This window comes from Anser brachyrhynchus (genome assembly GCF_964034855.1).
Source record: "Anser brachyrhynchus genome assembly, chromosome: 8".
NCBI lineage: Eukaryota > Metazoa > Chordata > Aves > Anseriformes > Anatidae > Anser > Anser brachyrhynchus.
Window position 1 is genome coordinate 32,489,367 of NC_137702.1, and position 13,912 is coordinate 32,503,278.

A 13,912-nucleotide genomic window follows, 5' to 3' on the forward strand; every position below is an offset into this window, starting at 1 on the left:
TATTGGCTGTGCTGCATCCATTTCTTTACTCATTAAATTAAATGGATACAATTTTGTGTACAGGCAAGAGCATAATTCTTACTTAGGAAAACGCTATCTTCATCTACCATGTCATATGGATGATCAGTGCTGAGCAGTGCATTTATTCAACAGCTGTCTCTATGCAAGGAAAATAGCGATATTTTTAAGAGACTAACTAATGCCCATTAAGTTCTCACTTTTATATTATCTTCCAAGTTATTTTATCTGGTTTAGGATGTTAGCATGTATTGTCTTACTGCCACAGCAGCAGAATAGATCTAATCCATTCTTCTCTGGCTATGAGCCTTTAAAACAACTGGGCTACTGTCGTGAATTTAGCTTGCTTGAATCAGCTAAGATGAGGGGAGTTACTGGGGCAAATGGCAGCGAAAGCAGTCTTGCTGCTTCCTTGCATAGCACGTCTCCTGCACAACAGTAAAGAGGAGCAAGATGTGTGTCTCTGCAGTCCCGTTACTGCTCCCACCAGGCTGCAGCATCACTGCACAACCACCTGGCCTGGGACTGCCCCTGGCTGGTTGGGTGCTGGAGGCCCTAAAGGTTCCTGCCTCTGTTCCCTGCGTGGCCGCAGCCGGTGGTGCTGCACAGCCCCAGGAGCAGGCGATGCTAACAAAACTGTCATTGTATACATAGCTACTGTTTCAAATGTTCTTATCCTGGCTTCCAACATCTCTATTTTTATGTCCTTGTTTATATTTAATAGCAGTTACAGTAGTTAACTGGCTTTATTTTGGAAACCTTGACATTTCTCTTGCCAGTACTGAAGCTGTGAAGATCTGAAACAAAGATGTGCCTTTTTACTCTCTTTCTTCTGATAGGTTTTGTCATTTGGCGCCTGTTGTTCTGTTAGACTTTGCAGAATTTGGACAGGATTCTGATCTCCTACAAAGTGACACACGCGGTTATTAGAATTCAGGAGCAGGTTTGGGGCCTTTTCTCTGATACACCATGCTGGGTACCATGCATGAGAAATTAGAGCCTGTCTGTTATTATGTGACCAAACAGCTGCAGGAACTTCTAGGGTTTTTAAATAGTAGTAAAATGATAATCAAAATAATATTCCCGTAAAACAAAGTGAAAAGAGATCCAGGCTCTCCTTCTGCAAGTCTCCCAGGCTCCAGAAGAGAAGGATTAAATCTGGAAAAAATGAGCCCCTGTACACATGTAGTTCCACTGAAGTAAAATAAATAAATAAATAAATTGGATTCTTTCTACAAGCTCTTTCATGATAGTTCCTACTTACATAGTTTCTTCTTAGCCCAGTGTAAAAAAAAGGGGGGAAAAAAGGAAGAAAAAAACTGTAAATTTCTAAATGAATATGGGATTTGAGATTTTTTCACTCACTTCGTCAAAGGCATGCTTTTGAAAATTGTATGACCTTCGGAAGAAAGGATCACATGGTTAGGATGGCACTGTGGTTGACATTGATGCATACTACATTTTATATTAGGTTGCTTTTCCGTTCTGGTGCAGAGTTAATCACTCACAAGACATTTCCAGATAAGCAGTGGGGAACTCCCCAAGCCGTTTAATTTTCCTGTTCATACTGGGAAATGGAATTTGTTCATTCAGCTGCCTTGCAAGTAGTGTCCTCATCCGACTTGGAGCAGAAGAACTGGCAGGCGCAGGGAGGCCAGCTAGCCAGCTATGACCTTCTGCCCAGTAGAAGTGCTCCTGTGCTGCCATTAAGGCTTTATTGCCTGCATTGTGTGCCTTCTGGGGCTCCCTGGGAGTGCCCCAGCTAGGATGCTGGGGGAATATTCCTCAGAAATCTTCTCTGTTGCCCCCCTACCTCCCAGGTATGGTCTGGACTACCTCCACTCCTCAGTGCTTCTCCCTGGAGCACCCTCATACGTGTCCAACAGAGCCATATGGCCTGGCACCTGTACTGCAGCTCTGCACTTGCAAGCGTGCCATACCAGCCCAGACCTGCTCAGCACCATCTGTCCATGCAGCCCTCTTGTCTGCAGTGACACGTCCTCTGTGCCTCCCCCGCCCAGACTTCTCCACCTGGCCCTGGGCCACCTGCAAGCACTTTGGCCACCTCATAGACAGTCTTCCCCCACACTTAGGAAGCCACAGCTACAAGATGAGCTTTTCTTGCTTCTATTAACCCAGAGGAGGAGCAACAACCTTCCTTCCCAGAAGGAAGCGTGACCCCCTTCTCTACATTGTCTGCAAAAAGGAGGGTACTACAGAGTCTGTTTCTGAAGCGTAGGTAAGGCCTGAGTGGGTTGTCCGAGAATTTATTGAGAGGCCACAGAGGTGCTGGCTATCCCAGGGAAGGTGAAGCATAGGTAGGGATATGGTCTTCAGGCTGTGCTTATCCCTTCTCAGTAACAGACTCAGCAAGCTCATGTGGCATGTCCTCAAGTATGTCAGATGCTGCCTGCATGCAAAGACTGGACTAACAGGCAAACCAAGTACGCCCGGTGATTGAGCAGGAGCCTTGCTCTCCCAGCCAGCAAGCTGGGCTTGGTTTGCCATTTCCCTGTCCAGAACTACCTCTTCTCATGCCCTTCCCCACACCTGTTACTGCCCTCAGCATCAGTGCTGGGCTGAGGAGAAATACTAGAAAATATTTAGTGTTCCTGCAGCTGCTCACTTTGAAGTGACCTCCTTGCTGTCCCAGAAGGTACTGGTGATGTGTGTATAGGGTCAAACGTGATTTCAGCGGGGGCAGACTGTGGTAGCACAGACATGCTCTTGATTTGTGAGGGAGCAGCACCTGAGGCATTCTTGGTGCTATTGCTAATTGTGGGGGGTTATTTTACACTGCATGGTATCTCAATGCTGACTATCTTTGTGTTGGTGCAGGGGCCTTACTTCTCTCCCTGCCTTTGTAGGGCCTCCTACTCTCTTGCCCAGCATTCCCCAGCCTCAGGAATGGCAGCTCTTCACAATGGGTTGCTGCAGTGAGACCAGAAGGGTGGTGATCTGTGAGGGCTTTTTTATATAAAGGTAGGGAATGTGTAGGTTGTGGGTTGTATGTGGTGGAAATCTGCTAATGTCATATGAGTACTCAAATGGCCTTACATGGAATTCTGCTAGCATTGTGGGGCAGATGTGCCTCATTTGCTGTGCCATGCAGATGTGACAAAGAGCTGGAGACCTCTCATGGGATGTAGGGGCGGCCCCTGTGTTGCTGCCTTGATTCCCATCTCCTCTGCATTCAAGGGCTCTTTAACTGGCTGTTCTGCCCAAGCTGTACTTACAGTGACCCTTTTCAGCAGGAGGAACATAAAAGTTCCTGAGCTTTCTACAAGACTCAAAGAAAGAAAATTCCAATTTTCCTAGGTGCCTGGGCTTAGAAATGGTGGCTCTGTGTGCTGGAGGTTCACCGCCATTTCCAGCCCTTCCCTCTTGCTAGCATCTGGTATCAGCCTCCTGAACTTCTGTGGAGTCATCTGTTGGTGGGCCCTAGGCAACAAAAGCAGTCCATCCTCTCAGATGGTGTTTACAGCCTGCTGGAGAGCTGCTTGATCAGTGCAAACTTTGTTAGGCATTACTAGTTTTTCTCAGCCTACCAGATGAAACTCCTGAAAGGACAGGCAGTCATCATTCCCCAAAACCCTTGCTGGCCACAGCTGCCCACTGCGCTGTCCTGCTGCAGCTTGGGAGTGCTGTGTGCTGCAGGCTACTGCTCGCCTTCCTCAGGCCTGAGAGTTGAATTCAGTCAGCTCCTGCCGGCCAGTATCTAAGACTAAAATGAGCTCTCACTATGATTTCAATCTCTTTATAAGGGATGAGATAAACTGCAACGTGAATGATGGAAGTGATCATATACAATTCATGCTTAGTGAGTACCTATTGTCTTAAATTAATCCTAATAAACACTGTTTTCCCCAGCATGTGCCATTTTAACAGTCACTGTGAAAAGCTGTGCTTCCTAATGTACTATCACAAATGTGATGACACCATCCTCTTTTAGAATGTGTAATTGGTAGAATGTGACAAAGACATGGTTATCGCTTATTCATAAATGGGATACTTTTAAAATACTCTCACTCTTACACTGATTGGGCTAAATGACCTGCTGATTAAGATGTCTACATGAAATTTTAAATCACTGTTACCTCATTGGCTCTTGTAATGATTCAAAATTATATTCTCTTGAGTAGAGCAAGTAAAAACAATTCTGTTTTAGAGCAGAATATGAATATTGTTACTCAAAGCTGAAGGTGTATTTGAATGATCATTCACATATAGCTTCTTATGGAGGAATTTTAACATGCTTTCAGAGATTTTAATTTTAATATGATTTCAGAGATTCCTGAGAACATTCAGACATAGCTTCTTTTGCTGCAGTTCCCCAAATGGAACTACTCTACTGACTATTCTGCTGTTACAGGTAGCACATTTTCACTCTATGAATTGTCTGCATGCTCTAACTAAAAATACACTTCCAAAGCCCTACCTGAGCTCATTTCTGCACACTGACCTTTGAACACATCATTGGAATCCAAAGCCAAGTAATGTGAAACTGGGGCAAAGTGAACATGACTGTTCCTCTAAGTTTCTTCATTCTTTTGTTTGAGAAACCTCTACTCAGGTTGCATTCCAAGATACCAAAATAACTATGTTACAGTTATTTTAAATATGTAGATTTCTATTACTAGGAATTTAGTGTTGGAATTTTCTTTCTTTGAGCCTTGCTGAAAGTTCATTAAAGTCTTTGCAGCTATTTCACTGAGCTTATAATGAGATGTTTTATGTTCCTATGAGCTTCATACTAAAAGCAGCAATATTATACTATAAGATCTGCTTGCAAATCCCAAACCTAAGACAATATTTCTCGAAAGGGATAATAGCAAGTGAACTGCTGCACAAATAATTCATCTGAGAGTATATGCAGGATACGATCTGGAAATACTGGATGAACAAGAGAGAAGCAAAAGTTTTAATATAGCTTTGATCATTGCACTGAAGATACTTTCTGGCAGATGAGTGGTAAAGGATGTAGCCAAGCTGAGAAACTAGGAGATGCTTCTCCTTTCTTTGTATAGCGAGGGACTGGCAGGGAGATTGGAAAGAAAAAAGTTCCTGGGTAATAAATGTCTCATAATAATAACCCTAGGTTTTAACTCGCTCTTTTCTTTTTTGACATTAATTTTATTCTACAAGAGGAGACTTTATATTCCAGTGGTCAAAATGAGATATGAGATATACAAACCTACCATGCTATATACTGGTTCTGTGCAACCACAAAATCTGATAAATAATTTTTCAAAATTGGATGTTAACTCTAAGCCTGTCAGAAACTATCACATTTTCATATATTTTTCCCTCCTTTTCAAGATTCAATTACAAAGATGTCTGTTTTCATGTCCTGAAGATACATACTTACCTATACAGTACACTATACTCTAAAAAAGCTTTTGTAGTTTTTTAAGCTTTATCTCTGATGTTAGAAAACTCAGCTATATTCATAACTAATTGTCTTGATCAAAACCAAACTCCTTACAATTAAGAAACAAACAGAAGGTATGGCATATCAAACAGACTTTCTGCTGCTGTGATCTTATCTAAAGACAAAATAAGCTCATCATTACTTTCACATTAATCGTAATAAAGTGCTTTTTTATTTCTTTACTTCTCCTTTAAATATTGTTATTATGTCTTCCCACGCACAAACCTCTGGAGCTCTACAAACAGATGATAACAAAGATTGACGTAAATGTTTTTGTCAAGCATAAGGACAAGAGGGTGTATGTCCATTTGACTTAATGCAAGAATTCACAATTACTGTGCAGGAGCTGCAGGGCAGGACAATAGGAAGCTGTGGGGAAAAGAAGGTGGTTTGAAATCCTGCCTGGTATGTAGTGACACCCTGGCAATGCCAACCACAACTGAGAGATCCTGTTCTTTTTTCAACATAGAGCACTTGCCTCTAAAGGCTACATTTTCTGGTAAAAATGTCTTCACTTGGACCGTTGTCCTTACTTCTGTCTGGCCAGGTGACCTTGAAGTACAGAAATGGTGGGGTTGGCTGCAAAAACTTTTATCCCCTTGTGGGTGTGTTGAAATAGTGATCAGCTGAGGGAAGTGGCTTTCCTTGTGTGGCTTTCCCTACCTGGGTCCCTCACTGGGATGTGTAGGAGTCACAAATACAAATTTGGAGATGGAGCATGGCTAAAAGGGTCATTGTTACTAACTCCCCACATTAAAATTGCTCAGGACTCTACTGTGTGTCCTAGTCATGGGTGTGCCCCTAATGCCAGTCCCAGAGGTGGGTGTAGGGAGAGGTGGGGCGTGACACAGCTGGAAGACCAGAACATGGCACCCTGGTGCACCATGGCCTGGTGCAATTTCCTTCTCATAGGCAATTCTTTGCCAGCATAGGGTGGTCAAGTTGAAGATCAGGCATGAGGTTGGTAGTGGTAGGAGCTGGACTCTAATGCCCCTTCCTCTGCAGGGGTATGTTAAGGTTACTGGTGTGACAGTTGAGAGAGAGAACTTGAAATTACTCTGTCTTCTCTGTGGGCTATTTCAGGACTATAATGTGAACTGAATCATCAGACTGGGTTAAGCAGAACTATGACAATTTATACCTATTATATCTAGGTCCTTTCCATCATCTGCTGAAGGCCAGTTTTCTGCTACAACTTTCTTCCTCTCTCACTAATTATAATTCATCAGCAGACTCAGGAAGAAATTTGTTACAGTTTTGTTGCTAATAGCATATTTTCTTATATTAATACTTCCTGCATGATGCAAATGGCAACCCTCCAAGGCAATACATTGTTGTTTTTAAGAAGGTCAGTGTTATAATATTTTCCTGCTCTAATCTGCCTTCTTGTGATCTTTGAATTCTATGAGACTTGAGCTCAGTAACTCAGACATGAGAAAAGAGGTGTCAGCTCCTCCTGAAGGGAACAAAGATGTAGGATTAACTATCTCCTTTTTTATGTGGGATGGATTAGAATAATGCAAGATAAAAGCAAATAAGCATAAAAACCATGGTTAATTTGGTCTATTGATAATTAATCTAGGATTTGCTAATTAATAATGTTTATTGTGGTGGTACCCGAGGAGCAGAGAAGAATGGAACCCTGTGTGCCAGGCAGACAGTGTTGTCCCAGCAGCTGCTCCTCTCTGATCAGTGGCAGATGACAATAACACTTCTTACTGGTGAGACTGAAAACAGGAGGCAGCTGTGGGAGGCTTGATACATAGCTGGTGTCCGTGTGACAAGCTGTGTTGTAATTGCTGGAGTAGTCTTAGCCAACAGGAGCAGGTCTGAGCAACAGATACTGTATTTTCCAGCTACTGCCCATGGACAGAAACCTAGAAAAAGGAAAACAAAGTGGCAGTTGTCTGTATTATTTAACTTGGAAATATTTTCCTAGGTGAGAGATTTAAAACAGTATGATGGTTCTAAAGGCAATTCACAGTGGCGAGTAAAACTATTTCCCCAGAAAGCGTTTCCAATTATTCTTCTGTTGCAGAGTATTGTACTTCAGGACTAATCTTATCTTGGGATTACTGTTAGGAGAGTCAAAGGCTGTAGTGACATATAACTTCACCTATACATTCTTACTGCCCTCTCACTGTTTTACAGATAATTCTGAAAGTTTAATTGATACTGACAAAAAAATGATTAAAATATCTTGATTAATAGCAGAGAATAAATTTATATTCTGAGTAAAATAGATTTGTTTCTGTCTGAGAAAGACAAGACTAGACAGTCCTCTTTAATTAACGTTGACAACTGTATTTCGAAAGAGCCTGTGAAACAAGCAAGCCAACGGAACATGAATCAACAGCTCAAACAAAAAAACAGTTGTCATTTTTCCTCTTTCAATTTTTACAGTGTTGAGGTAAATCAAACTGCTCTAATTAATTCTGCTATTAGTTCTTCAAAATTTCAGTAGAAATATGCTAATTACTCTGTAAAAACGACCAGTATATTGAGCTCCTAAATTTGTTGATATTGGTGAAATGGTATTGTTGTAAGAAAGGCCAAGAAATTGGAAACATCTCTGTAGGATGAAAAGAAAAACTCTGTGGTAAGGTGAGCAATAACACACAGATCTTTCACATGATGTTTCTGGGGGCTTGTTTTTGTGATTCTAAGGGTCTACAAATGATGACAAGAAAAACTTTATAAGCAGAGGTAGCATGCTTTTTTAAAACATCCATCTTAGCTCAAAAAAAAAAAAAGCATTAGGTCTCAAGTACTCCAAAACTTTTCTACTTTTTCACTTCATAGTAGTGAATACTTTATAGTAGTGAATTTAATAAAAGATGCTACTTTTTCCTATAAACCCAATTTTTGTCTGAAATTCTGATATCAAGGATCATTCCCATTTTGGAATGTTACAGAAGACAAAATTTTCTACTAAAGGTGACAGTACGAAGATGAGATAGAAGTAGAAATGGAGAGGGGAAATGGATGGGATTAATGCAATGTATCCGTTACATAAGTGCATTGCTATTTGCAAATCACACAGGCTTAAATTGTTCTGTGTCTCAAAAATATGTAATCTAATATTTTCTCTGATTTTGTTTTTGTTCATATGTACAGGATAACCACAGTATTTTGGTATTGAAAGAAATGTGTCAACTGAAAATGAAATTTTCAGAGTGATGCATGTAGTGGCTGTATTTCCGTGGTGAAGCTTTTTACTTTATTGCATAGAGTTAATGAAGTGCTTGGGTTCCCAGGGAATAAAAGGTGCTATATAAATGTAAGAAATTATCATTAAAAAGTTTTTCCCTCCAGGCATTTGGGATTTTGCTGTGTGTGTTGCAAGGAGGCATTTGCGATCTTCTTTCATTCAAAATGCTTCAGCTTAGACCTGCTCCAACTCTCCCTCTGTAGTATCATCTACAAAAATGTTTATATGAAAAAACAGTTTCCAAATTGGTTTCAATTAATCATATTTTGCTGTTAACATGAAAGAGCCTGCTTTGGTATAAGCTTTATAAAACCATTTTGAAGACCAAGCAGAACTAGGTAGCAACCTTTTCTCAAGAGGTTTTCAGTTGCTGTTTTAACCATTATTAGGCCTTGTCTGCATCAGTGGAGGAATAATACAGGTTCACAGACAGAATTCATGGAAATAAAAAGCCAACTGTGCAGTATGGGTCTTAATTTTCAAGAGTCATATCTTATGGTCCTTTATTTGTTGTGCACATTCTTTCACTGATCTTGGAGTGCCTCAATGGAGCCTTTTTCTGTCATCCAAAATTAGACTGATTTTTTTTTTTGTATTTGTATATATTTCTCAACTCGTTTTAACCCAGCATGCAACATTTAAGATAATCTACCACTTTTCACGTATTATAAGCATATGTGTCAAAGCTGGCATAATCAGAAATCAAAACAAGGGTTGTGACATGACTGGACATAGCCCTAATCATTTTAGCACACTGCCATTTTGATGAAATGTTGCAGTTATGGCCTCCATGAATTCACACTGAATCTGTATCCACAATGTATGGATCATAAGTATTTTTATGAAGTTCATTCCTGTTTATAGAATTGGGAATTTTAGGTCAAGTAATAAGTTGAGGTACTAAATACAATGCTAAGTATCTTTAAGCTCTTAATAAAATTGAGAGATTTGGCAGCAGTAGAACTAAAGTTCAGCTTTCCTTATGCTATCCATTTTACTTGTTATAGTAAAACACTGTATCTTCTTCTATATGATAATACTTTCATAGAATTTGGTATTTTCCTTCAATTATTTGTCACAGAATTGAAGGAGGAATTGCTACTGCTTAAAAATTATCTGCTAGGGGACAAAATATAAGTGAGTGTGATTGCCTTAAAATAATAGGTGTTAAAAATATATGTATATATTTTTAGCATGAAATAGAGAGGTAGTATTAATATTTGCTTTTCCTTGTTTTTGTTTGCATTTTTGTTAGCATGGAGAACGTATTACCAAGACTTAGAGGAAATCTGTTGATTGTATGAGAGAATAATGTTTCTTTTGTTTAAGAGCAGTGGAAAACCATACATACATGCTCCAAAATATCAGAACTTGATTTTATAAATATATCTTCTCAGAAAACAAGCTTAATTCTCAGAAGAGTAACATTAGCACTCATTAGGGGACTAAGTGCTTCAGGGTACTGTTAATGAAATTCATAGCCTTTTGCCTGTGGGCTATCAGTTTGAATTCAGTCAAACTCAGTGGAGATTAAAAATCGTCCTATTTAATGGCCTTTTAGTCATCTCTGATGAGAGGAGTTTGGTAGGTCTCAGTCCCATAATATAAACTGTTCACGCTACCTTCTAACTGGCAAGCTCCGGAGAAACCCCGAAGTTTAATGGATTCTGGGGAAATATTCATCTGTTACCATGAAAACAAACAAACAAAAAAAAAGGCAAAAGCCTTAATTCACACTAGTTATATGAGTACTAACAAACACATTATTTGTAAATGTGGGATTTGTAGTGTTATATAAAGTTTGTAAATTAGCAAATTAGCTGAGTATGTGACATGTTGCCACACGGCTATACAGAATTCAATATGACAAAGACTCCCAAAGGGGATATCTACACCTGTGCATAAGATCACACCAACACATTAAATTTTAAATGTCTCTGGGATTTCTATCAAAAAAAAAAAAAGATCAGAACAGATACTTGGATAGTAATTGCAGTTATGGAAAATGATGCTGAAAAAAAAATTGACTGCCTAGTGTGTCTCCATTACTTCACAGCAGAGTCCAATGCTTCTGATCTTTTAACTCAGCCTTAAAAAATGGGAGCGAAGTTTCCAGAACCCTCCAGAGAATATATAGCAGTTTTATTTATTCATACCATAGTAAAACTTTTCCTAATGTCTAACCTAAATTTCCTTCAGTACAGTTTGAAACTGCTACTTTTTGTCTTCTCCTGGGTGGATTTAGTGAACAATGTATTTTCCTTCCTATGGTCCTCTCTCTTCTAGACTAGGAAATCTTAATCATTCCTATTTTCAGTTAGTGTCATATCTTTTGAAATTCCTGTTTTGTTGTTTTTGTTTATTTCCTGGACTCTCTTCTGCTGGTCTATTTTAAAAGACGCATTTTTCTTGAAAGGCAGAGCCCTAATACTGAACACAGTATTCCAGGCAAGGCTTTACCAGTGTTAAATATGAGGATAAATTCCTCGTACGTCCTAGATATGACAGTCCTATTTACACATCTCTGTACTGTGGCTTTTTTCACAACAGTGTGACGTTGTTGACGTATGTTAAGTTTGTGATCTACTGTGATCCCCAGCCCCTGTTCTAAAGACCTGGTATTTATGTATCTGTTCCTAGTCTTGTAATTGTGCAGTTATCTTCCTACTTAAATGTAGAAATTGGCACGTGCATTTATTAAATTGTGTCCTATTTCTGCAACCAGTTTGTCAAGAACATTTTGAATTCTATTTTTGCCCTGCTATTCTGTTCTCTTCCAGCTGCCCCAGTTTGGTATTGCCGGCAAATCCAATCAATGTAAACTGTGCCCTATCATTCATGTAATTAGAGACCTGGTACCAGACCCAGGACATATCCAGGCCTAAGGAACCACATTTGCTATATTCTATTTTTCAAAGTAAAGCATTGCTGCTTGCTTTTTGAGTAGTTTTGCACCACCGCAGTCATTTCATTCTGATCGTATTTCTTTTGCTTGCTCAGTTACTGAGTTCTCTGAGACAGCGTCAAAAGCCTTACTTAAGTCAAGCCATAACAGACCTACTGCTACTCCTACCAAAGGTCCATTAGACTGTCATCGCATGGAATGAGTTTGGCTTGATATGATTTCCTTGACAAATCCATGTTGGCTGTAACTTGTCACTTCATTAGCTACCCTATAGTTAAAGATGTGTGATTATTTGCTTCAGTACTTTTCTGGGAATGGAGGCTGGAATGATTGTTCCTGGCTCTACCTATGCTCCCCTTTGAATGAAATGTGCTGTGTGTTTCCTTTTCCTCTTCTAAAGTCTTCATGAGCTCTCAGCAACAGCCGCTCACACCTCTGAAGTTGCCTTATCACCTCCTCACTCTAGTGTGAAATCCTTTGGGCCTAGCAAATCTGCAGGAAAAGTCTAATTTATCAATTTATCAAAGCAGTCCCTAATTCACCAATTTACTTGTCTCGCTTGACGCCCTGCCCTTTTGAGTCGGGGTTTGCCAGCAGAACCATCAATCTGAAGGAAAATTGGTACCAAATGCTGCTTTCTCAGGGTCCTGTCATCCCTGATCCCTCGGGAAGGACTGACCGCCCCTGTAGCTCTCTTCTCCCCTCACGTTGCTGCTTCGCTTGGGTTTCATGCTCCTGCCTCACACTGCCCTGTCACATCCTTTGCCAGACGCTGCTCGTTGCAGGACTCTGCCTCCTTTGTGCGGCTCCTTCAGCGTTTGACCTAGTTTCCCACTTTCTGTGGGAAAGGCACCGCTAGGCAGCACACGCTCTGACCTCCGGCTCCCGAGCCCGCTGGCAAGCCTGACGCAGGTGAGGGGCGTCCGCGCCGGGGCGGGAGGCACTCCGCCTTTCGGGGAAGGCCCTTTTAGGGCACATTTCCCTCACGCCTGCGGGGACAGACCCTAACTGCCCTCACAGCGCTGCCGGCAGCGCCCCCGCGGGGCCAACGCGCGCGGCCGCAGCGGCGCTGACGGCCGCTCACGCGCCGCCGGCGCGAAGGGGGGCGCGCCCCCTCCCGCCCCCCGCCCGGCCGCGGGAGGGAGCTGGGCAGCACTGGCGCGGGAACGCCGCACGCATGCGCGCTGCGCCCCCCCACCCTCGGGCCGCGTGTGCGGTTCGGTGGGTGCGTGCGTGTGTCTGTCTGTGTGCCTGTGTGTACGGGGGGGGGGAGGTCGGGAAGCTTGCGCGATGACGTCATGACGGCGCGCGCAGGACGTAACCCCGGCGTGACGCACAGCCCGGCGAGCCCGTGAGTTTCCGTTAGGCTTTTTTTTTAAATGCCCTCCCCCGCCTCCCCCCTTCCCCCCCTCCCCTCACCCCACCAGCCGGCAGGGGGGGGGGTCGCGGGCCGAGCGGGGTCGAGCGGAGCCGAGTGGGGCCGAGCGCGTCCGGGCGCCCTAGTGGCAGTTGGCGGTCGGTCGGCGGGCGGCTCTCTCCTCCATCCTGCCGCAGCGGTAACATGGCGGCCGCCTCCGACCTGCTGCGGCGCCGCCGCCGCCCGCGCCGCGGTGAGCGAGGGGCCGGGGCAGCGGCGCGGGGAGAGACGGGCGGGGAGGGGGCGGCCGCCGTGCTCCCCCTCCCCGGCCCCGCCGCCTCCACAGGCGCCGAGCCCCCCTCCCCGAGCCGTCCGTCCGGCCCGGCGGGCGGCCTCCCCGGTGCCCCGGACACAAAGGGCTGCGCCGGGAGGGACCCGCTCGGTCACATGAAGTGGCGCAGCCAGTGAGCGCGGAGCGGGGGGGGCGGCGCGGCCGCCGCCATTGCCAGGCGCGGAGGAGAGGGGCAGCCCTGGGCCGCTTCGGCGGGGCGTGGGGACGGCCGCCGGGACCCGGCCGGCTGCAGCGGGGGCCTCGGGGACCAGGTAACCGCAGCCGGGCCGGCCGCCCGCAGCACGGCCGGGGCAGGAGGTCGCTGCCGGCTCGGCGGGGCCCGGGGTCACCCTGGGGGGCTCCGCCCGTCTTGGGACCGAGCGGCGCGGCCGGGGCACTCCGTGCCGCCTGGGTGCCGCTGTCCTCGGCCGGCCCCTTCCCTCCCTCCTCGGCACGCAGCGGGGCGGCCTCGGAGTCGCCCGGCATCGCTACAAAGGGCTGGGGGTTGCCGGCCCGCCGCCTGCCCCGGGTGCGGCTACTGGGGCATGGCAGCGGCGGAAAAGTTCACAGCGCCGGCAGTCGGGTCGTGCGGCTGGGCTGCCGTCTGCTTCGGGGGCCGGCGGGCCTCGCAAAGTTTGTGTTACGTCAGGTTGCGGTTA

At 44.2% G+C, this 13,912-nt stretch overlaps 2 protein-coding genes across 5 annotated transcripts in view; one reads left to right on the forward strand and one right to left on the reverse strand.

Annotated features, from left to right (window-relative positions):
* Positions 1 to 1,392: 1,392 nt before the first annotated feature.
* Positions 1,393 to 13,128, reverse strand: LOC308199183 (uncharacterized protein; the record flags this gene model as incomplete). 3 transcript variants are annotated; one of them, XM_080602969.1, is made up of 3 exons in its annotated part: positions 1,393 to 7,326; positions 10,283 to 10,343; positions 12,985 to 13,128. In XM_080602969.1, the coding sequence occupies 3 exons, from the start codon at positions 13,126 to 13,128 to the stop codon at positions 7,139 to 7,141; spliced, it is 393 nt and encodes a 130-aa protein (XP_080459095.1). In that variant the 3' UTR covers positions 1,393 to 7,138. The 3 variants fall into 3 exon arrangements, 1 of the variants encoding a protein (XP_080459095.1); XR_013954435.1 differs by lacking the exon at positions 10,283 to 10,343 and having other exon boundaries at positions 12,985 to 13,106; XR_013954436.1 differs by lacking the exons at positions 10,283 to 10,343; positions 12,985 to 13,128 and adding an exon at positions 12,191 to 12,309.
* The window catches only part of ZNF644 (zinc finger protein 644), a 54,049-nt gene continuing 52,844 nt past the window's right edge, over positions 12,708 to 13,912 (forward strand). The window contains exon 1 of one of the 2 annotated variants that reach the window (XM_080602832.1): positions 12,708 to 12,916. In XM_080602832.1, the coding sequence (XP_080458958.1) occupies positions 12,864 to 12,916 (53 nt within the window). In that variant the 5' untranslated portion in view covers positions 12,708 to 12,863. The remainder of the gene's footprint in view (positions 12,917 to 13,912) is intronic. The other variant, XM_080602828.1, reaches the window with a different exon arrangement.